A 24,637-nucleotide genomic window follows, 5' to 3' on the forward strand; every position below is an offset into this window, starting at 1 on the left:
TGTGTGTGTCTGTGTGTGTGTGTGTATGGGGGGGGGGTTACCATGGTTTGTCATACTCTGCTTTGAAATTTCCTGTTTTACTATCTTCCTACTGGCAACATTTGAAACATAGTCTGAACAGTATACCTCCTATATGAAAGAGTACACAACAATATCACATGATGCAAAGTGGAAAAGCAAGGGAGCACACCAAAGAAGGGTACGAGGAAGGTATGAACTCCTTCTACCAGGATCCCACTGCTAGTGACGATGGCAAATCCATTCGCAGAGACTCTGCCTGCTTAGAGACCCTACCTGGAAACACTGTTTGATTGGAGAATAAGTTCCCAACACGGGAATGTTGGGGGTCACAGGCAAACCTTAGCAAGTGTTAGTGATGTCCTCACATTGAACACTGACTTTGTGTTTGGGAGGAGGATGTCATGATGGGGAGTGTGCCTAAGATTCCACTACAGTTTGACTATCTGTATGGCCGGATCAGGCATATTTTGCCTTTCTTGCATGCACCTCTCACCCCAACCCTGACCCAAATGTCTGAGGCCTGCTCATGCTCTCTGTGTTCCTGCCTTGGGTACTTCATTATATTTTTGTGTTTGTAAACTTTAGTGTTTATAAGTAGTATATTTTGTCCCTTACCTTATTCTGAACCTTTCTCAGTATATCCCGTCTGTATTCTGTACATTTCTTGACTTTCCTTTTCATGGATGTGATAGCAAAATACCTGGGCTCCGATTCAATTCTGATTGTCTCAATGCCTATGAAAGCTGTCAGTGTCAAAATGGAATCACTTATGTCAAACCTAAACCATGGATCCAGTGGGACCACAAAGGAGTTGTCTTCTACATATGCCAAGAAATAGTAAAGAATTCCTTCAAAGTGTTGTATTCCACACACTTCTCTTGCACTAGGACACTTGCTTGTGCAATGATTCTCTCAAGCGATCACAGCAAACGGTCTTTGTTTCAAAGCATCCTACCTGAATATTGTTTTTATTATAAACTATGACTTGACTTCTTCTGTTGTGCCTATAATCCATTACAACATAGACTATGTGTCCCAGATTGCAATCCTTTGCTATTCTCAAACCTTTTGGTTAGGGAGTTGGTCCTTATTTCTCATTTCAAGCTGACACATCTGTGTGACCTTGAGACCCTCTCTAGGGCTCCACCATTCCCTCAGCTGTTGAAGGACATAGTAGTACAATCTTACTCTTTGGTGGTCTTGGGGAGTACAGCATGACAGCACAGTGCCCATCCTCCTCTGTCCCAGTTGGTCTAATTAAGTCGGTGCATTACTTCCCTGTTTATTCTTCCTGTCCAAAGAACTCGATAATCTTCCATCTAAATTCCATCTGAATGCAAGACCTGTTCACTGACATGGATTGCTGAGTTTTAATCTGTCAAGGCTCAGCTATTAGACCTGGCATGGTCCTCATTATACACTCAGAAAAGTATGTCACTGATGGGTACTGGTGTTGCACACCTGTAATCTAACAATTCAGGTGACTGACATCTGAGGATCACATTTCAAAGCCAGCTCAGGTAGGAAAGTCTATGAGAGTCTTAGCTCCAATTAACCAGCAAAAAGCCAGAAGCGGAGCTTCAAGTACTTTAAGTATTAGAATGCCAGCCTTATACCAAAAAAAAAAAAAAAAAAAGGACAGCACCTAGACCCTGAGTTCAAGCCCCAGTATTGGCACAAAGAAAGAGAGAAAAGTATGTCATGGAAATAACCATGCATTGGGGTAACTGTAGTAGAGTTTGTCACCCATGTTGGTTGGCTGATGATAGTGATGAATCATGTAGTCTTAATTTCTCCCTCATCAGGATAATTAACCCTTCTCATCAATTCTTTTCTTCCTTGTCGTCCCCAAGTGCACTTGTAATTCATGTTCTCCCTCCTCCATTCATGCCATTCATTCTCCTCTCCTTTCTTTTTCTCTGTTTTCCTCCTTTTTTTCTTTCAGATGGTATTTTTCTGTCTCATCACCAGCTTTGTCCTGCAATAGGCTCAACTTCCTTTATCATAAAGTCCATTCTTTCGGTGGTAGTGGTAGTGGTTGGTTGTGGGGTTTGAACTCAGTGCCTGGGTACTGTCCCTAAGCCCTTCTGCTCAAGGCTAGTGCTCTGTCACTTGAGCCACAGCTCCAGTTCTGTTTTTTTTTTTTTTTCTGAGTAGTTTATTGTAGATAAAGAGTCTCATGGATTTCTCTGCCTAGATTGGCTTTGACCCACAATCCTCAGATCTCAGTCTCCTGAGTGGCTAGGATTATAGGCATGAGTGTCCATTAGTGCCCAGCATAAACCCTAGTCTTTTTTTCTTTTTCTTTTTTTGCTGGTCTTGAGGCTTGAACTCTGGGCCTGGATACTGTCCCTGGGCTTCTTTTCATTCAAGGCTAGTGCTCTACCACTTGAGCCACAGCAAATGGTCTTCATCTCAAAGCATCCTCCCTGAATATTGTCTTTCCTTATGAGCACTTTCCGGATTTTTCTGAGTAGTTTGTTGGAGATAAGAGTCTCCTGGACTTTTCTGCCCAGACTGGCTACAAACTGTGATCCTCAGATCTTAGCCTCCAGAGTAGCTAGGATTATAAGTGTGAGCCACCAGTGCCCGGCATAAACCCTAGTCTTTAAAAGCGTATTCCAACTGTTGCACAGCCATGCCTCAACTTGCACTTTGGGCAGGCTTTCTGTATACCCCTTGAATGTTAGGTGTCTGTTGTACCATCAACACTTGGTAACTCTTAACCAGTCCTCAGCTGTGGTTCAGCATGCATCCCTTCATCTCCGGAGCTTCCTTCCTCCCACTCATTGTAGAGAAGGCAGGCTAAATTCTGCCCTTGCAATACGACTGTGTCCTGAGCTTCCTTTAGACCAGGGTTCTCTTCCCACAGTGCTCTTCATATGGCCTATGTTGTTTCTGGAGAAGGGTTTTCTATGACCTTCCAGAATGGAATTTATGTTTCTCTCCATCTGAACTTCAAAGCTTTGGACTCAAGCTCCCCTCTTGCTGTTTTCCATGAACACCCTTGTCTGCCTGTCACAGTGGTTGTCCCAATCACAGGGGGTGATTTGTCCACAGCGGGTGAGACACATCCATGTCTGGGAGCACTTTAAAGAGCGCACAACTGAGCTCAGCCACCACAGACTCTGCTAAGCAGCTGAGTAAACTCCCGTAGCTGTAGCTACCCTCCACACTTGGGAAGATGACAACAGATTCTCTCCTCTCTCTGAACAGCCATACAGGCAAGGAAAATGGTTGGTTTCTTGTTGTCCAAGACATAAAAAATTCTTAAACTGGTTGCTGGTGGCTCACACCTGTAATCCTAGCGACTCAGGAGGCTGAAATCTGAGGATTGCGGTTCAAAGCCAGCCCAGGCAGGAATTCTGTGAGACTTTTAATCTCCCATTCACCACCACTGGAATTAGAGCTATTGAATAACTGCAAATGTTCAGGCCCTGAGTTCAAGCCCCATGACTGACAAAAGAAAAAAAAGAAACCTAAAATTCTTAAGATATTTCTTGGCCTCACAAAAATATTAAATGAGACAGGTGCATTTCATTCACCTGTCTCAGGATGTCTCAAAAGATAATCTGTCACAGCCAAAAGGAAAGTCCCTTTCCTTGTTCTTATCACCAAATTCTCCCACTTGCTGGCTTGTGATCTTGGCTGTGTGATTGTGCATTATGTAGACCTCAGTTTCCCCAGCTGCAAAGTAGAGATAGCAATACTGTAGCATTTAGGATGATTGCAAAGACCAAATAAAGCAAAGGAGATAAAAGAACTTGGTAACTTACTTAAAATTACACTGTTAGTATTGTGATGCTCAGTACAGGTTGAGTAACCCTTATCTAAAATGCTTAGGACCAGAAGTGGACCAGAAGGACCAGAAGTTAGGAAACGGAAGTCTTTTGAGTGTGTGTGCATGTGTGTATAATTATATGTAATATATACGTTATATATTATATGTATATTTATATGTATGTATACACACATATAAAAATATATATGTATATACACATGTACTCATGTATACATACAGAGAGAACAGGATGGCTGTCTTGGGACATATTCCCAAGTTTAAACACAAAGTTCACTTTTGGTTCATATGTAGCTCATGCACATAGCCTGAAGGTATTTATAGAGCTTTGATTATGTGGCAGGCACACAATTTTAAGTAATAACTTTAGCAGGCCTGACTTGGATTGAACCTCATTATATTTAAGTCAGGTGTGGAATTTGCTAACTCTGGTGTCATGTTGGAAGTTTTCAAACATTTGGATCGAACATTTTGGATTTAAGATCTTTCAGAGTCAGGATGCTCAGTCAGCCTACACGTAATTCTAGCAAAGTTTCTATCCCTGTAAGGTATGGCAACAAATTCTCCAATCCCCAGAGTATTTGAATCTTTCATGGCTATCATCTGCCTCTCCCTGTGGTAAGGGGATTCCAGGCCACTCCATTTCTAGAGGCCCTGAGATGTGAACTCAGATTCAGAGGGTCCCAGACATTCTTACAAAACAGCCAGCCACTACATCTGACCTGTTATGGCACATGGCAGGGGTCTGGGGAGAACAAAACCTTCACACCATCTTCCCTCACCTCTGAGTTCATGCCTGTTGAAAACCAAAAATATTTATGACCTGACCCACATGTATGGTTCCTGCTACTTGGAAGGTAAGGTTGGCAGGAGTTTCATGTTGACCTCAAGGACAAAAACCAATCGGGAGAACCCAACTGTGCTGGGATGAGCTTTAGAATCACAGTCCACCTGAAGGGAGCCAGCCTTCATCCTGGAGTATTTAGAGACTTAGTTACAGAGGAATGGACGGCGACTCAGAAATGAGACATGACTTCTTATTTCTTTCATGTGATGTGATGATCTTTGGGTTTTTTTTTAGAAGTATAAGCTAATCACAGCATTGTCAGTGCTAACTTGGGTCCTGATTTTGAGTTTGTCTTCAACCTGTTCCTCGCTTTCTCTTTGTAAAGTTCATTAGCCATTAACCAATAGCATCATAAAATATATAAATAACAGTGCAGTAACATATGAAAGCAAATGCGCTATGTTTACTTACACTTTAATTCCAAGAATGTCTTTGGTGTGAGGAGCAACAGCCTTAGGGGGAGGGGAGGCACCTTCTGTGTACAGGTGACAGCGACATCCCTGAAAAATATTGTCATATGACATGGTCGTGTGCCATGCCCAGGTCCCACAGTGTGTCACGCCAAGCAGAACCATGCTGGTCATACAGATGGGCACAGTCTGACTTTGGCATTTTTTATTCTGACAAGTAGACATGACACGGTGAGACCCAGGAACGGCGTTGTTCATCCTGCTCTGTTTTTTCTTTCTCTTTTCTTTTTTTTCAGAGACTCGGACCTATTTTTGTTGGACACTCGAGTTGTGTGGGCCTCGGAAGAAGGCTGGCTGGAATTTGACATCACAGCCACTAGCAACCTGTGGGTGGTGACCCCGCAGCACAACATGGGGCTGCAGCTGAGTGTGGTGACACGGGATGGTAAGCAGAGGGCTGCCCATGGCCAAGACTGGGCCTGTAGATGTTCCCGTTCATTTTCTCGGGAGCAGTTGTCCTACGATCATGCTTTAGAGTCCAGTCCTGGCTCCAGCATGATCTCGCTTGCTGTTCCCTCGTGTCTATACTCAAAACCAAACCTTCCCCTTGATGACTCTTTGCAAGGGCTCAGGGACAGGCTGGCACCAAGTTACCTCCCACGATCCAAGAGCAATGATGGAAAGACAGGAGGATGGGGAGAAAAAGGCAGGCAGTCTAGGGAAGTAGCTCGGGGGCGCAGCACGCATCCAGCATATGTGAGGCCCTGGGCTTTCATCTGAGAAGACAGGAACTGCCCTGGAACTCTGACTGCCCAGCAGATTAGCCAAGGAGATCCTTGTGAAGCCCTTTTCTCCCAAAGCAGGAAAGTTCAGTTCCCTGCTGTGACTAGTCCTGACTCCCCAGTGGTTTCACTGACTGGGGAGAAATAAGATCAGAAGGAACGTGAACATGGCTGAATGAGGAGCAGTGGCAGAGCCTGAGAGCTCCGTGGTGTGAAGCAGGTACACATGGCAGAGAGTGTTGATTCTGCCCAGCCACACGGAGCTGGGCGAGGTGGAGAGTGCATAAAACTTCCTCCTCACACTCATTCTTTGGTACCAGCAGTCAGGGTGCTAGAACGAGTTACTCGTGGTGTAGCTCCAAGGCTCAAGTGCCACTGAATAAAGAGGGCCATGCTTTGCTTTGTGTTCAAGGACTCCACATCAACCCCCGTGTGGCAGGCCTGGTGGGCAGAGACGGCCCTTATGACAAGCAGCCCTTCATGGTGGCCTTCTTCAAAGTGAGTGAGGTCCACGTGCGTACCACCAGATCCGCCTCCAGTCGGCGCCGACAACAGAGTCGCAATCGCTCCACTCACTCTCAAGACGTGTCCCGGGTCTCCAGCGCTTCAGGTAGGTACAAATGCAACCTCTTCTGCTTGAACAGGTTCTGCATGACAAATGCAGTGACCTGTGGGTGACAATGAGTTTTCACAGTCACTTGTCTTCTGGAGAGACTCCTAGGAGGCCCATGGAGTGGACTACTTGTTGCTCAAAAGACTCGGGCTGCAGATCTCCTGGCTGCCTCTTTCCACACAAGCGTCTTTCTGTTCTGTTAGATTTCTCCAATTCTTTTTTTCATATCGAAACCATGGAAATATCTTAATTTCTATTTGTTGTAGTATGCCTTCCTTATTTCAAAACTCATGAGGACCGAGGTCAGAGGAACATCAGATATGAAAATATTTGCCTATTCATAATAACTTGTCTTGAGGAACAAGACTTGAGTTTAAGGAAATATGTATGCAACTTGTGTACATAGACTGAGGGTAAGTTTATGCAGTATTTGCCAGGGAGGGAGCTTGCTGGTCCATGGTCTTGAACTTAGGACCTAAGTGCTTTTGTGCTCAAGGTTAGTGCTCTACCACTTTGAGCCACATCTGGTTTTATTGGTGGTTAATTGGAGGTAAGATTTTCATGGACTTTTCTGCATCCTCAGATCTTAGCCTTCTGAGTAGCTAGGATTAAAGAATATTTTAAAAAATTATCTTTAATTGTACAAACGGGCTTCAAATTCAACATCAGGTTATGAGGACTGTGCATCTTGGTCAATGTTACCCTTCCCATCATTTTTTCACATTACGATGTTCAATCTGTTTCAAACTATGTGTTTGTGTATTTATCAGTGTTCTTAGCTGGAAATGATGACAAGTAAACTTTCGAACAGTCTCTAAAATGGATTTTGTTGGCCACTTAACTGGGAGGTTCAGAGGTTTTGCCTTTAGCCATCGCTGGATCCATGGGTTCACATGGCATTAAACATTTCCCTCTTCTCCTCAAATATTTCCCTAATGGGTGGAATTTTCAGAAAGACAGTCTCTGAATAGGCACCCTACAGTTCTGGGATTTCATCAGCCTTGGAAACCGTAACCCTGATAGAGAACCCCTGTTCTGTAGAAGTTTCATTAGAAAGCCAGGCTATAATGCTCTTTCATGCTTCTGTCATGTCCTCTTAGGCTGAGAAGCTGGGAAGGTGCACTGATTAGCCAGGCCTGCTCTGTATGTTCACCCCTGGAGCTAGAGCTGAGTCAGCCCCGTTTCACCAAAAGAGGCAAATCCAAGGGCAAGAGATAGGAAATGGCCCTCAGAAGCCTGAGTGTCATTGTCTTTCCAATGCTGTGGCTTTGGGGGAGGTAGAAATGGAGAGGGGAAGGGGAATCAAGACATTCCCTACACAGCTGACCATATAGCTAAGTGCTTTTGAGTTCAAATCCAGACATTTCCTACGCTACACCTAGTGTTGTAAGTTCTGGGCTTCCTTTGACTGTTTGCATAGCACAGGAATCAAGTATGATGTTGAAGACTTGCAATCAGGAACATGTTCACAGGATTGCTGCCTTGTGATTTTGGACAAACCCAACCTGTTTGAACCTGAGTGTTCTTCTCTCAAAAGTGGGGGTGGTGTGCACCTTGCATACTAGTTGGGGTTATATGAAAATACGTTTAATCTAGTTTATAATAGCCATCAAGATGAATCACACCCCAGGAGGAAGGAAGTGCTAAGGGTGTATGTTAGAAGTATCATCCTTCAAGACCATGTATTTATTTTTCCAAGCAGCTGTTTATACATCTCATATTAAGTACCTAGAGTTAACTTTCCTAAGTACTCACCCTTTCTCTGGAGAGAAGGGTCTCATAAATTTTAAGTTGTGACTTAGGCATCTCTTTAACCAATAACTGGGATGTAGAACTCGAGAATCTACCACCCAGTGTGCTGTGACGTTTTGTTTCTTATGGTCCTGGTGTTTTTTGTGAGACACTTACCACATGGATGTTCTTGTGAACAATCATGACTGGAACTTTGAAAAAGAAAGGCATGCTTTCCTCTTCCTTTCAGAGACAGCCTCCTGAATAGAGCTAATGACCTGGGCACTTCGGTGAGGTTTGCCAATGGCAGGATTCAATCCATTCATGAACTGTGGTCTGTTTCATACGTGGAACTCAGACCAAAAAGCATCTTTGAATTGCTTATTGCTTTTTCAAATTAAAATTTCACTTGATTCAATTTGTACATATAGCAATTTCTTTTAATTGAGAAAACATGTTGTCCAGTTTGAGTTTTAACAATGTCACCCAATGATTATATTCCAAGTTCCTTTCACCTTTTTTTTTTTTGATGAGTTAAAATGAGGTATGGATATTGATGTTGATCTGGGTTGTAATGAGATGCAAAATGCCCCAAATTTTCCTTGGTCTCTCCACCCCTCCTTTACTCTTAACTCAAATTTTCTTTCCCAAATTTGTTTTGTTCCCTTCTATGATCCAGGACTAAAGAGTTTTTACCAAATCCCTCTGGCTTAATGGGTGTGTGTGTGTTTGTGTGTGTGTGTGTGTGTGTGTGTGTGTGTGTGTGTGTACATGGATGCTTGTGCGTATGTCTAGGCTCAGTGCTTGAACTCAGAGCCTGAGTACTGTTCCTTAGCTTTTTCTCTCAAGACTAGTTAGTACTCTACCACTTGAACCATACATCTGCTGCCAGCTTTTTATTGGTTAATTAGAGATAAGAGTCTCATGGACATTTCCACATGGTCTGACTTGCAATCTCAATCTTTAGATCTTAGCCTACTGAGTTATAAAATTATAAGCATGAGCCACTGGAGCCTGGTTTGCTTGGCCTTAAAAGCCCTCAGAAAGAGTTAATACAAAGGATTCCCCTTCTTCCCACTCTCTTCAAAGACCCTGTCTCGTGATCTAGAAAACTGCTTGTATTTGGCCTATGGAAGAACGCTTTATATACTCTCTTTTCTTTATTCTTCTGTTAAGAGGGGGAGAGGTTCCCCCTCAAGAAGGAATTTCCAGAAATATGGTGTGGAGGAGTACACATCTGTCTCCTGTACTTCCCTCCCTGCCTCCTCCCTCCCCCCCAGGCCTGTGGAGGGGCTGCAGGACTTGGGAGCTGGGTACTGAGTCAGAATAGTTGTTGTATCTGGTGAGACTCCAGCAGATTTTCTCCTTGTAAATCCTTCACAAGGTTGAAGGCAGAGATTGCTTGGCCTCTGCTGCCCCCCATCTTCCACCATGCACTCCCAGGGAATTGATTCTTCCCCGAAGTAACCACGTGCAGAAGCAGCCCACTGGGGATTGGCCTGCATCTGGGTCAAGCAGTGAGCATCATTCATCAGATTGCCTGTCATCGGGGTGAAGAGCCGCAGGGAAATAGGAGAATATGTTAGCAACTAAGCTGAGGCTGCCTGAGAGAGCAAGCGAAGGAGCATCCATCTGCCTCCTCCCCACTTCCCACCACAAAAAAAGGTACTCTAGCACAAGTGCTTGCCTTTCAAGCTGGCCTCTCCAAACACGTGCGCTAGACTGTGGGTGGTTTGCGGAAGTCTCCCAGGAGGCTTTTCATGTGGCCTTGCTTACTCGGCAGCTGTCAGCTCCTCAGGAATGATGGATGTTAGGTGGGTTGCACTTTGCCAGCCAGCGTGGAGAGTCACTGGTATGGCTTTTGCACATTTGATTGGTCTTATGGACCAGGATGCCTCTGCACAGCCCATCGATCATTCTCATGGACCTGGCAGTTAACTTTTTTAGTCTCTAGTTCTTGAAAACTTGCTGTGTTCTCTCTCCTCTAGAATGTCTCTTAGATTCATTATTTTGTCTCTTGGGGGACTGTGACACCCCTTGGCTACTACTGTGAGGTCTATGAGCAAAGGCCTTGCACAGTGATTCCTTAGGCACTTATATCTAAGGTCTACTAGCTAAGTTTCTAGGATCATCACAAGACACAAGGAGAAGGAGGTACCTATAACCAAGTCAGCTAGTGAGTCTGAGGTTTCTCCCATGTTAACCAACTGGCTGCGGGTGCTCATGGCTCAGCACTGACCTACATGTTGTCAGATGACAGGTGGAAGTATTAGCTGTCACTGTGAATAGTTCCTATAAAGGTGGAGTTGTCTCTCTCATTCTTGATGTTTATATATGTACTGTCAACACCCAGCTCTGCCACCTCTCTATACCACCTTCTCAGGACTCTGCATTTCCTGGGTCATGATTTGTCATCATCCCCAATGCTACCAGTGAGCATTTCTTAGAGCAAATTCTCCTTCTAGCTCTTTTCCACTCACACAAACATGTACCTTTAAGGGCCCTGGGGAAAATATAACTATGCACTTATTTTGTTTAGTGGCATTGGAGATTGAACTTGGGACCTTAGACTTGGTAGACAAGTGATCTACCATTTAAGCTACACTCTTTTTGCTTGACTTTTTAGATAAGGTCTCATGCATTTGCCTGAGCTGGCCATGGACTGTGATCTTTCTAGCTATACCTCTCATGTAAATGAGATCATAGGCCTGAGCCACCACATCTGACTTGTTTTTGAGATCAGGTCTCATTCACTTTTTCCAGGTGAGGCTGAAACCACAATCCTCCTGTCTCTGCCTCCTGAGCAGCTCAGATTACAAGCCTATGCCACCAATGACCATGTGACTTTTTTGCTCTTGATTTTACTTTGTTCCACAGACTGTAATCTCATTCTTACAGTGTTTCTAGTAATTCAACATTGGCTCCTATGAGTTGGGATGCCAAAATTGAGTGAGTTCACCATGAACAATCTCAGGCTTGGAAGGAATTGACATGGCCTAAGTGAGGCAAATTATATCATTATTCCTTCAGAAAAGTTGGGAATTTAATTGTCATTTTGAGCTTAAAACTTAATTGTCTCTAGGCACTAGTGGCTCACACAGTTACCCTAACTACTCAGAAGGCTGAGATCTCACTGTTCAAAGCCAGCCTGGGCAGGAAAGTCCTTGAAACTCTTATCACCAATTAACCACCAGTAAACTGGAAGCTGCACTGTGGTACAATGCTAGCCTTGAGTAAAAAAAAGCTCAGGGACAGCGTCTAGGCCCTGAGTTCAAGCCTATGACCAAAAACAACAACAAAAAACACTTGTCATTTTGATCTTTTAGGACCTGTAGCTTAGCTTTCAGATGTCTTTGTTAAGCAATAAAGGCTTGCCAGGCGCTGGCATGCCTGTAATCCTAGCTACTCAGGTGGTTGAGATCTGAGGATCACGGTTCAAAGCCAGCCCGGGCAGGAAAGTCCGTGAGACTCTTATTTCCAATAAACCACTTGAAAACTGGAGGTGGCGCTGTAGCTCAAGCGGTAGAGCACTCCCTTGAGCTGAAGAGCGCAGGGACAGCGCCCAAGCCCAGAGTTCAATCCCCATGACCGACCACAAAAAAAAAGAAGAAAAAGAAAGCCTTGTTCAGACCATCCTTAATGAGTTGCAGTCTTCATTTTCCACAGAGATGGAGAGCGGTATAGTTTTAGTGAATCAGAAGTTAAGGTCATTTCAAATGCCATGTTTATTATTCTCCACTCGATTTCACCATTAAATCATTTTAAGACGATGGTTGTCAAGATATGAAACACTAGAAAGTTTCTTTCTACCTTCTCTCTGGGTAACAAACCCTTGGGAATGTGCAAATAACCTATAATTTGCAAAGGCAGTACAGAAATTGAATACAATCACAAAATCCAAAATTTGAAATGTTCCAAATATCCCAAACTTTCTGAGCACTCATAAAGTTCCAGATTTTGGATTTTCTAGTTAGAGATATTCCACTTGATAAAGTCTATGCAGATATCCCCAAACTTTAAAAAACAAAAACAAACTTTAGGTACGTATTTCAGATGAAAGCTATACAACCTATAACAAAGAGGCGTAAACAGATGCTGCAAGATGCTTGAATAATTCACTATTTATTACCAAGCTCTGGGAGGGCACAGGAGGCTTCTCAGTCTAGGAAGTGAAAGAGTGAATGCCAGATGGTTGGAGCATGGGGAGGCTTTGAATTCCATCTTTAAGGGGGAGTCCTGTCTATTTGCATTTGTTACTTTTGTGTCACCGTGGCCAAAATAACCTGAGAACAACTTAAAGGAGGAAAAGATTCTTTTGACTTATGGTTTCAAAGATTTAGTACATGGTTGCAAGGCCACAAGGCATTTGGACAGAGTATCACGATGGCAGAAACATGTGGTGGAAGAGCTTCTTCACCTCATAACAGACAGGGAGCAGAGGACGGGGAAGGTGTAACTTGAGGTATTCCCTCAGTGACCCCCGTACTCCATCTAGACACCACTTCCTAAAGTCTCCAACCTCCCCAAATAGCACCACCAGCTGTGGAGCAAGTATTCAACACACAAGCTCTAGGATTCCACTCCTAGCCTCCGAAGATTCAAGGCCATCTTACAATGTAAAAATGTGTTTGGTCCTTCTCCAAAGCTCCTCAAAGTCTCTACAGTTCCAACATAATTCCATTCTAGGACTCAAGGCAAATTCTTAGCTGTGAGCCTTTGTACAAAATAAATTAAAAAAAATAAAGTCTCATACTTCCAGCATACAAAGATAAAGGATAAACATTGTTGTTCTGAAAGGGAGGAATAGGGGCATAAATAGGAGGTATGGGACTACAGTGCAATAAGAGAAACAAATTCTGTAGTATCTCTAGCCCATGTTTCCAAATGTTCCCAAATTCCTCCACAAACCAGTTCCAAAGGCCTCAGAGCTGCATGGTCACAACTCACATTTAGCCACAGAAACAACCCCCTTCTCTGTTATCAATTGTCTGTGTTTATTTTTGTGTCAACTGACCAAACTACCCAAGAGAACAACTTAGAGGAAGGATTTATGTTGGCTTACGGTTTGAAAGAGCTCAGTCTACAGTTGGTTGGGCAGAATATCGTGCTGGGCAGAAATAGGTGGCAGAGGTATCTCTTCACCTCCAGATGAGCAAAGAGCAAGGAACAGCTTGTGGACCAGGTATAAACTTCAAAGGTCCAACATCAGTAACCTTCTACCTCCAGCTGGCTCTTCTGAAAATTTCCACCACTTTCCAAATATCATCACCAGCTGGGGACTAAGCATTCAACTTGAGCCTATTGGAGGATATTTGATATTAAAGCCATGGTGCTGTTTGGGGTGTTTTTTTTGGGGGGGTGTTTGGTTTTTGGTTGTTTTTTTTTTTAAGACAATTGGGTCCTTATTATTTTATAATCAAGACAGGAGTTGAGACTCTATCATAGTCTGATTAAATGGAGCTCCGTGAGATCTTGGAAAGCTTAGAATAAAACAGAAGAGGATCTCATTGTTAGCCCTGAGGGCTAACTTTCCAGGTCGTAAACAAAATCAAGTGCTATGAGACTGACACCAGAAATCGGAATCCCCATGTGGACCCCTGCCCTCCCCTAGTGTCAGTGACACAAGGAGCGGGCATCTCTTGTGTCCTTCAATGGCTGTATTGATTCCGTGGGGTGAGTGGGAGCCAGAGACTTATTTTGGATAAGACAGGGCTGATAAGGCCAGAGATATGGAAAGAGCAGCCAGGTCAGTGAAGAAAGAGGTGCCATTTTCACAGCCACTGTTTTGTCTATGTCATCCTAGGAGCACAGGGAAACAAAAGTAGTCAGTTCAGGAGTGGGGAAGAAGAAGGGGGGGGGGAAGCGTCCTTTGAGGCAAGTTTGTAGCTCAAGTTCAAGTTCAGTAAAGCTGGGAGAGGCACCATGGAGCCCCAAGCCTACCCTCCCCCCCCACACATGCACACCCATACTGGTGGTTTTCCTTGTCTGAGACAACCTCAAGTAGCTCTCTGCTTGGAAAAGACAACAGGGGGGCTGCTGAGCCCCTGGGGTCTGGACTAGGATTCAGTGGTCGGTACCACCCTGGAGTTTCGGCTTCCCGGATTGTGTGCACCTGTTCCTAGTGCCTGTGCCTGGCAGCCCAGCCTCCCTGAGGGCCCTGAGGGCCCTGAGGGTCAGTCCAGCCTTGCCTGCTCATGTGAGGCTTGGCCCTACTAGGTGACCTTCCTTCCACAGCCCGGTGTCATGGGCTCAGAGAGGAACTTGGTGTCCAAACTGTGCTGCATTGTATGTGTCTGGCTGTTCAGGAAAACCAGACACAGAAAAGGCTGAGTGAATTCACCTAGACATCTTCCCTGAGGCTGTGGAGGGCCATTCCCATGACATCCACACACAGCCCATGTTCCAGGTGTGGCAGTGGGACATCGTGTGGCTGCTGCTGGAGACAGGGGTTCCAGGAGTTGGTGCTGGCCCAGCTAGCTGCTCCCTGCAAAGGCTGGACATTCTGCCCTTTCCACACAGAAGAGAGGGCTCTCCCCTACAGTCTTTATCTTTGGCACACCCCTCACTGTGACTGGGTCCAGTCAGACACCCATTTGTTTCTGCCTCTGTATTGCATTGTACATAGTCATAAACTAATGACTTCCATGGTTTGGGTACAGGCTACCCGCTAGTCAAATGCTGAAGGTGGCCCACAGGACTGTCATCATCAGGCTTAGGCTGTCGTGGCTTGGGGCTTCCTTTTGTTTGTTTTCCTTTTTTTCAGCTAGCTTTCTCTTCTTGCCTTGCCCTTGACTGGTGTACCCATTTGGACAAAGGATGCCATCATCCTTTCTCTCCCCAAGTAGATATGTGTGCTCACTTTCAGCCTTCTTCCGACCCTCATCTAGACAAACATCAAAGATGGTAAGGGTGAGGGGAAGGTGTTTCCAGCAGCCATCCATCTAGAAAAACAAAAATCAAAATGGATCCACATAAGTTGTTGTAGAACCCAGGACACTGGCCCGTGAGCCACAGAAACAAGTGTTCTGAGAAGCAGTGCCTTCACAAACATTTGTACATCCTTCGCCAGCACTTACCCCGGAATTACAAGGAAACTCTAGTGTGGCCTGAGAGTATCTGTGAGAAGAAAACAAGAGGGTTGAATTCCTGCCTTTTCTCTCTCTGGCCCAAACCTTAGTTAATAACAAAAATGCTACTGTGTAGCTCTAAAAGACATAGCTGTTCTTCCCCCCAGAAAGTTCTCTTTGTTGGGCACAAAGCAAGTCAGATCAACAGCAGGTTCCTAGAGAAAACCGTGGAGCAAAGTCCTTTGTGTCATCTTGGTTCCAACCAGCAAAGAGAGAAACTAGAAATCCAGATGTGAAGAGGTTTTTCTTGTTCTGACAACACAATTCAATTCTGACAAAAGCCACATGGAGTCAGTGCAGACAGACCATGTTCCAGCAAGGAGGTACCCAGACAGGGGGGGCGAATCGGTGCCAGCCAAAGAAAGTCCTCAAGTCACCCGTGCTTCTGACTTGCCTACAAAGTTGGATGTCCCAATGAACACTCATGTTCGATAATTTGCTAGAATAGCTTGCAGAACTCAAGAATGCTCTATGCTTAATGGTTATCATGGTATTATAAAGGAGACAACTCAGCAAGAAAGAGCCACATGCAGAGGTCTGTAGAACAGAGTGTTTGGGGGAGGGGAGGACTTGGGGCTCCCACATCCTCCTTGGGTGCACCATGCCCTCAGAACATCCAAGTGTTCACCACACGGGAAGCACCACTGAGCCTCCATAGCCAGAGTTCTACTATGGAGTCTTTGTTTTGTGTTGTTGTAACAAGATACATGGGACCTAGTACTTGATAAGAAAAAGAGGTTTATTGTAAGCTCATGATTCTGGAAAGTTCAAGTTCAGCTAGCCACATCTGATAAAGGCCTCTGTCTCTGCCAGTTGGATTTGAGTGGAAAGAGCACAGCAGAAATTGGCAAATCGTGTGGGAGAAGGGGGGGGAACAGACATGTGAGGTGGGCTTCCTTTATTACAACCCACTCCCAAGGTAACTAAGCTGGTCCTATCTCACTCCCACTGTGTGCCATTAATTCCTTCTGAGGGTGGAGCCTCCATGACTAATTATCTCCTACTAGCCCTACCTCTGTGGGAGGAGCCCTACCCAAACCCTGGCATGTAGGAGTTTCCTTGCCAGGCAATGGATTGAATCATTGGCCACATGATTGAATTCAGTCTTCATTCTTATACCCTTTCCCCAGAGATAAGGCTAGCCCCAAATTCTAACCCTGTAATCTTGTCCTTGGCCCACATCTTAACTAAGGACCCATCTGGAGCCACAGATCCTGGGGCCTCATTAGCATCACACAGAAACTCCTATCTCAGGAAATTCCAAGGGCCTTCAAAGCTCTGCCAAGAACTGGCAACAAAGACCAGATATATTCTTTATTATTTCATATTGCCCATGCCTTCCTGACCGCAGAGGAAAGTCTTGTAGACATCTCTTGCTTTTTATGTGGCCAAGATTGACTTTGTGAAGATTTTTGGTCCTTGCACTGAGGGCACTTTAGTAAAAGCTAAACAAACATTACAGGCCTCTCGGTTGCATGTAGTAGCAATGGACTCTAAATTAAAGAGAAAAGTCAGTTACTTTAAGGATATCAAGGAACTGACCTAAACAACAACAGAAAGACTGGAGAGGCAAGCTCAGAAGAGCACAGGTGAGCCTTCACCCAAGGCTCAATACTATTTGTAGGCATTATGCCCACCTGTGGTCCTCAGCTCCACCTAGATCTGAGAGCCCCTCCCTGCTCTGGCGTTCCCACCATACAGCTGGCCCCTCCCTCTCTCCACCCAGACCCACCTGAACTCCCATCTACCTCACTTCCTAACCCCCAGACCCTGCTGCTACCTAGATAGTGGAAGCAGCCATGAGCTCTCTCTCCCGGGCAAATGTGGCTCCTCTAATAAACCTTGTAATAATCTTTCTCCTGTGCCTCCCTGCCTCTGTGTGGTCCCCTGGGATGGATGTGACAGATCCTTTCACCATTCACTCTACTGCTCAGGAAGCCAAGATCTGAGAATTACCATTCTAGGCCAGCCTAGACAGGAAAGTCTGTGTGGGACTCTTATCTCCAATTAAGCACAAAAAGCCAAAAGTAGGGCTGTGGTTTATGTGGTAGAGTGCCAGCCTTGAATGAAAAAGCTAAGGGACAGCACCACCCAGGCTGTGAATTCAAGCCCCAATCCTGGCACCAAAACTTTTTTAAAAAATGGAGTCACAGATATGTGCTTTGGGCCCTACCCCTGGGGCTGATGGGAATCTGTTCTCATATCTCAATGCTGCTCCCACAGCATGGCCCACTGACCATCCCCACCTGCCCAAAATTCTTCAGCCTGGAATCTTTTGTTGTTGTTGTTGTTGGTCGTGGGGCTTGAACTCTGGGCCTGGGCGCTGTCCCTCAGCTGTTCAGCTCAAGGCTAGCACTCTACCACTTGAGCCACCACTTCTGGTTTTCTGAGTGGCTTATTGGAGATAAGTCTCATGGACTTAACTGCCCTGGCTGGCTTTGAACCACGATCCTCAGAGCTCAGCCTCCTGAGTAGTTAGGATTACAGGCGTGAGCCACTGGCGCTGGGCTTCAGCAGAGAATCTTAATCTAAACATGTGAAAGCCCACCCATGAGTTCCCCCTTGCAAGCCCTACCTGGCAGAGCCATTAACCATAGATCGCTGGAACCAGGCCCATTCACGCAATTACTATGAACTCTCAAAGCACCTCAGGAAACTCTCTGCAACTCTCCACACATCTAAGACCCTACTTTATTCCCTCCTGCCCCTGTTACATCTATCATGACCATCCTAGGAGACCACAAGGAGCAGGCAGGCACAGGAGAAAATTATTATAAGGTTTATTAGAGGGGCCACATCTCCCCTGGGATAGGGAGTGTTATGGTATCTGCCCCTGTCCAGGTGGGTAGCTCTGAGGCCAGTCTGTAGTGCAAAGTAGGTCTGGGTGGAAGAGAGGGAGTGGCCAGCTCTATGGGGGTGGCTCTAGGGCAGAGGAGAGCTCAGGTCTGGGTGGAGCTGAGGACCTGAGGCGAGGCTAATGCTAACAGCCCCTAGAGCACCACCTTGTGTAGCTGGCTCCCCATTCTCCTCAGGTGTTCACGATGTTCCTCTTCAACTTTCCATTAAAGTGGATCTTGTCTGTTTTCTGCTCTTCTAATATCCTCATGACTGTTTCCTAACTGGAACCACCCCCCACTGGCTGCCACCTTTCTGGATTTTCTCTCAGCCCATTTGATTGGCTCCGATGCAGTCATGAACTTGAACTGCTGAGCAGCAAGGTAGGGAGGTGTCTGCCGTGGGAAATGGGACCCTAATTCTCACTGCAGGAAGTCCCCCCCACCCCCCAAAGAGATGGGTTCCAAAAGCTGTGTAACCAAAACAACATACAAGCCACTCTCCACCCTCACCTGGGTAGGAGATTGTAATCAACAACATCATTTTTATGATATTTAATTTTTAAGTATGTTTTATTAGGCATAGCTTTGTCAGTAATTTTCTTCTAACCTCTGAGTAACTGTGACTTTCTGTTCAATATGCTACAGTTTCACCATATTTGGGTGTTCCTGTGTTCTGCTTAGGACTCATTGAACTTATTTATGTCTAATTCTTCACTAATTCTTTCACTTCAGTTATGTCTAGTCCAATATTTAACTCATCCTTTTTATTTCTTTATTTGGATTGAACTTGAAGCACTCTGCTTGCTTGGCAGGTGTTCCAGCTATACTCCTAGTCCATGTTTTAAGTTCTTTCTCAGATAGGGTTTTATGCTTTTGTCCAGGGCTGGCCTTGGATGCCATCCCAAATAGCTTGGGGTGAGGATTACAGACGTGTACTACTAGGCCCTACTCACTGTTAGGAAAATGGAGGAGAACAGAAAAGGAATAGACCAGTCTCGGTCTTCAACAAGGTAGGAGTGTTGATTGCCAGCGAGGGCACAGACCTTCCTGCAGGCTTAGAGGTTGTAGGAGGGACTGGATCCAGGTTTATGTAGGTCTGAACAAGGAAGCAGAAAATTAAAAAAAAAGGGCTGTAGTCTTTTGGGGGACAAGGGCACTGGGGACAGGTCCAAAGTAGAATGCTCTGCCTGGGGTGAGCTAAGCCAAGGTTAGAGTGACCTGCCTGTGTACACACATGTGAGCAGATACCTGGTGCTTTGCTTCACATGAGGGAATCAATGGGAGTCAATCCTCATTTCACATCTATTTTTTAAAATCTTTGTTCTTTACCATGATATTTTGGCTTTATGGTTTCTAGTTGTTGGTTTTTTTAAATTTACTAGTACTAGGTCTGGATCTCAGGATCACCTCCTTCTCTCTTAGCTTTTCTTATACAAGAACAATCAGCAAGATACAGAGAAGCCACATTTTGAGAGGTGGAATAGAGAGTCTTTTTTAGAAAGCCTGGGACTGCCAGGGAACTTGCTGCCCCAAAGCTTACAGCCCAGTGTAACTAGCACAAAGCTTATAAAGGCAAAAACCACAAGATGGGTGTGAGGAAGGAGACCTCACCTTTGCTTTGTGTTGTACATAAGCAAAGCAAGTTATTTAGGGTGAACAATGAGGGCAATCGAAAGCAGTGTTCTCTGGAGCTAAACTACACGACACATCTGCAAGTCCAAGAATGACCTATTTCACCTCTAGAGTTTTCAGAAGTCTCCATGATGACAACGAGGAGAAGATGGTATTACTTACTCAGTATCCATATTTCACTTTTTTACTCTACCTCTTGGGCCATACCTCCCCTTCCACCTTTTTGCTGACTTATTTGCAGATAAGAGCTGGCTTTGAATATGAATCTGCAGATCTCAGCCTCCTGAGTAACTAGGATTACAGGCATGAACCTGTAACCACCCAGGTTAGCCCTTGTTTTATCTCCTCCATTATTTTAGGTACTCTTCCTTTGTAGCCTCATCCAGAGATGACTCTTAACCTGGAGTCCTCTCTCTCCAACTCCCCTCTTGACAGGGTTTTTTTTCTCTATGGTTCATGTTGGTTGAGGTGTTATTTTTAGCAGGCGGTTTTTGCCTTGCCACGCAATGGTGGTTTATACTGAGAGTTCTTGGCTCTCTGAAAACTTGCCTCCAGTGTGGTTTTTCATTTGTTCCTCCTGGGTCCTTGAAGCTATAGCTTGAGTGGTTGGGTGAGGTGAAGTAAGGTGGGCAGGTGGGCAGAATGAGTAACTTTAAAATGAACACACCCTCACAAAGTTAGCCTCAATCTTTCTTTCTAGTATAAGTCACTGGCCTGGTTCTTCTGTTTGTCTCTTTTCCTTCCAAACATCATGACTCAGGGCCAGGGAGTCCAGAAATGCAAATATGAAAGTCCAGTTCAAGTGGGCATTGATGGGGCAAGGGTAGCATACCCACGATCAAGGCTCAGTATTCACTGATGTCTATTTACAAGAAAACCTTTTCTCCAAAGCCTTCACCTTCCCATCTTCACCCCTTCCCCCACTTCTCTCTGGCCTCTCTGGAACTCTCGGACACAATTAACAGATGGATGAATCCTTTAGAATCAAGATTCTAAATATATCACTCTAGCTCAGAAACTTTCAAAGGCTCACTGTGACTCTCTCCCGTCTCTTCATTCCAACAGAGCTCCTCTCTCCCTCTCCTGTCATCCTGTCGCTTCTCTAACTCCAGTGGTACCTATCGGTCCCCTGACATTCATATTCTGAATTGCATTTGAGCTACTTGTGTCCACTTCTCACACCACTCAGTGGATGTTTTTGGAGGATAGAATGGAATCTCTTTGTATTCATTTCGTTATCTTCCATGGGACCAGGCAAAAGGCATGTCAAGGAAGAGCTATTCTGACCCTTCAGGTTTTCCCAGGCCTCTTGATGTGGATTAGGTTAGGCCAGGTTGGTGACTTATGACTTACACAGGGCAGATACCTGAGCTTTTAGCAGATTCTGTCTAGCTTCAGAGTCATTGCTTTAATGCAAGCAAAAGAGCTCAACAATAGCAGGAGTACAAAGCTAGTAAGCAGGCCCTACATTGTGTCTCCCTCCACCCCATGCCTGAGCCCCTTGGTAGGGCTCTGCTCTGTAGCACTTTATTCTCCTGGTCTACCACCTATCTTTAAAAGCCCATGCAGTTCCTGGATGGGTCCATGTTTGAAACTGAATCCTGCCTGGCACAGTCAATTGTAAAAGGCAATACAGTATCTTCCATCTGGTAGGCATCTTGTCAGTGCATAACACTTATCTGTATGACTTGGAGTCTGTTCATGTCAACAGGGAATCAGGAGTGACCCCTAGAATGGGCAGAGGAGAGTACAGGAAACACTCTTGGAAACTTTATTGAGAGACCACTGGTAGTGGAATTGTGGGTAACCATGTGTGTGTCACAGCTGTCCCTTGTAACGTGGCTGGTCTGGGACAAACTCTTATGGGTAGTTTTTATTATGTGTGTGTGTGTGTGTGTGTGTGTGTGTGCGCACATGTGCACATGCTTGCGTACATGCATAAGAGCCTGAGTGCTGTCCCTGAACTTTTGGCCAAGGCTAGCACACTATTACTTCCAGCTTGTTGATAGTTAATCAAAGTCAAGAGTCTTGTGGACTTTCTTGCCTGGGCTGGCTTTGAACCATGATCCTCAAATCTCAGCCTCCTGAGTAGCTGCCAGGATTGCAGATATGAATCACCAGCACCCAGTTTGTGAGTTTTTAAATCAAGGGACCTCTCAATCTTCTCCAACAGATTACAACAGCAGTGAATTGAAAACGGCCTGCAGGAAGCATGAGCTTTATGTGAGTTTCCAAGACCTAGGATGGCAGGTGAGTTCTTGGCCATGAGGGCAAAGGTTCTGAGTAGTTCATTCTCACCGGATAGCTGCTGTTAACAAGGACCTGGAGCTTCAGGGCTAAGATGGCTCCCTCCAGGGATGCCCTCAGCACCCACAAATGCTCAGACTGCTGGGGCGTCAGAGAAAGCCTCGCCTGCTAGCGTAACAAGTGCTTTTCTTGGCGTCCCAGGCTCTGAGACTCTCATGGTCAGTGCTCATATCCTCTAACACTCTTACCTCATTCTTTCAAAGCTACAGGTCATATAAGATGGGTATATATTACAATTTCTGCAGTTGTATCATCTGCAACTATACAGATTTATTTGGACACTAAACCAATTTTGTTTCAACATTTTGAAAAAAACACCAATTTCTCCAGTGGCTAAAAATTAGCTCAACCTATACAGAACACAAATGTTTTGCTTCCTATCTGACAGGTACCACTAGTTTGTACAAAGCAAATTCAACTAAGGATGATAAATGATGGAATTCTTTCCTTTTCCTTACCCTTTTTTTCTTCCTCCATCTTTTTTTTTTCCTTTCTTCTTCCTTCTCTTGCCTCCTTTTTTCCCCTCTGCCTTTTTTTTTCTTTTGCAATACTGAGGATAGAACCCAGGTCCTTTACAATGCCAGGCAAGCACTCTACCATTGAACTACATTCCTATCCCAGAAGATCATTTCTATATGCAAGTGAGTTGACAAGAACACCATAAGCTCCTGCAGAGATCTTTGGGCCCAAATACATAGTCCCTAACTTACAAGGGGTTGACATAGGATTTTTTTTTCACCTTTATGATGGAACCAAAGCAATATACATTCAATGGAAAAAATATTCCTTTCAATCTCAAACTTGCCTTGAACTAGTGATACACAGATCCTCTCCGGAGATGGCGGTAAGTGCAACTCCCACTCACTGCGCTGCTGAGTTTGGGTGTTTGCGAAGCAAGATGTGTTGGAAAGTTTTCATGTCATGTGGCATTAGGCTGTAACCCTAAGTTAATCATAAAGCTTGCAGTCCCAGGCAGCTAAGGCCACGTGGATCTGCAGGGACAGGGACAAGGAATCAGACCCGAACTCCACACCCCAGCTTTGCCAGTCGCTTGTAAACTTGGACACATGCTTGTCTCCTTGCACCTGTCTGGCCACCTGTCCTCGATGTTCCCTCCTCACGGGGTTCCTGGGAGCACAGAGGCTGTAGGAGTGTGCTGACCTTTTGCTGCTTCCTGTGCTTGCATGTCAAGGACTGGATCATCGCACCGAAGGGCTACGCTGCCAACTACTGTGACGGGGAGTGCTCCTTCCCGCTCAACGCCCACATGAACGCCACCAACCATGCCATCGTGCAGACCCTGGTGAGCTCTGGGGTTCAGTTCTAAATGGGAATCCAGCCCCAGCCACGCATCATTAATAATGCTTCCCTTTCCCCTTCTGTTCTGGACCAGGTTCACCTTATGAATCCTGAGTATGTCCCCAAACCGTGCTGCGCACCAACCAAACTGAATGCCATCTCAGTTCTTTACTTTGATGACAACTCCAATGTCATCCTGAAAAAATACAGGAATATGGTCGTAAGAGCTTGTGGATGCCATTAAGTAGAAGCCAGTCACTGGGGACACCTGTTCCACTTGGATTCCTCTACTCACCTGCCTTACCAGCCATACAAGCACAGTGGAAATGGGACAGAGGCCAAAGCCACCTCCTGCCGGTGCCTTATTGCCCAATGAAGATTTTAGATCTCATTAATGAGATCCTTTTCACTAGGTAAAAAACTGCGAGTGAGTAGTTATGGGTCTGTAAGACACTGAGTTTGGACATTTGCAGTATGAGGTCTCAGTAATGCACAAATAGTGAATGCCACCACCACTCCCAAATTAGTTTTAGCTTTAATTTAGATCAAGCTATTCATAGTATTAATGATCTTGAAGGGTGGACTTGTTACAGAGGAGGGGGTGGTGTTTCTGTTCATAGATCTCATTCCAGGAAGGATAGTTTCACACAGCCTGGACTGGAAGCAGGCTCTACAAGTGCCTTTTTGTCTATTTGTGGCTACATTTGTGCTGGAGTTGTATTAGTATAAAATAGCATAAAACTATTCAGTCCAAACAACCCATGTCCACACCTCCCCCTTCCCACAGTTGTCTTGTTAGGAGCCAAAGTGGCACAGTTGCTGGAGAAGGAGATGGGGGAAGGCAGTGGCCTTCAGTTGTTACCAGGTAGTGTGAAAAGCAGTGCTACACCTCTTCAGGGGACTGCTCTGAGAAGCACCCAGTCTAGTTCACTCACACAGCCTTCTGCCTCCTAGTGTACAGTAGCTACCCATGCTGCAGGGTTACCAGTGGGGAAAGGGCACCCTGCCTCCACAAGGGCTAAAGCCACGCGTGTGCTGTTTATGAACCAGAATCACAATGTCTCTTGTAGAAAGCAAGGCTCAGATGAAATCTTTAGAATATTTTTTAAAAGTCTTTCTCACAATCATGTACTGGGAAACCAATTTCATACTAAACTGATTAAATACATTTATAATCTATTTGCACTTACAGCTTTTTTTTTGTAAATAGAAGCTATAATTTATTATTTATT

At 45.0% G+C, this 24,637-nt stretch overlaps 1 protein-coding gene across 1 annotated transcript in view; it reads left to right on the forward strand.

Annotated features, from left to right (window-relative positions):
* Window positions 1–24,584, forward strand: part of Bmp6 (bone morphogenetic protein 6) — a 171,394-nt gene extending 146,810 nt beyond the window's left edge. Inside the window, exons 4-8 of the mRNA XM_013016628.1 lie at window positions 5,374–5,522; window positions 6,272–6,469; window positions 21,973–22,049; window positions 23,299–23,409; window positions 23,500–24,584. Of these exons, the coding sequence (XP_012872082.1) occupies window positions 5,374–5,522; window positions 6,272–6,469; window positions 21,973–22,049; window positions 23,299–23,409; window positions 23,500–23,649 (685 nt within the window). The 3' untranslated portion in view covers window positions 23,650–24,584. The remainder of the gene's footprint in view (window positions 1–5,373; window positions 5,523–6,271; window positions 6,470–21,972; window positions 22,050–23,298; window positions 23,410–23,499) is intronic.
* The last annotated feature ends 53 nt before the right edge of the window (window positions 24,585–24,637 follow it).

The sequence above is a fragment of the Dipodomys ordii genome, unplaced genomic scaffold (genome assembly GCF_000151885.1).
Source record: "Dipodomys ordii isolate 6190 unplaced genomic scaffold, Dord_2.0 Scaffold32, whole genome shotgun sequence".
NCBI classification, from domain to species: Eukaryota; Metazoa; Chordata; class Mammalia; order Rodentia; family Heteromyidae; genus Dipodomys; species Dipodomys ordii.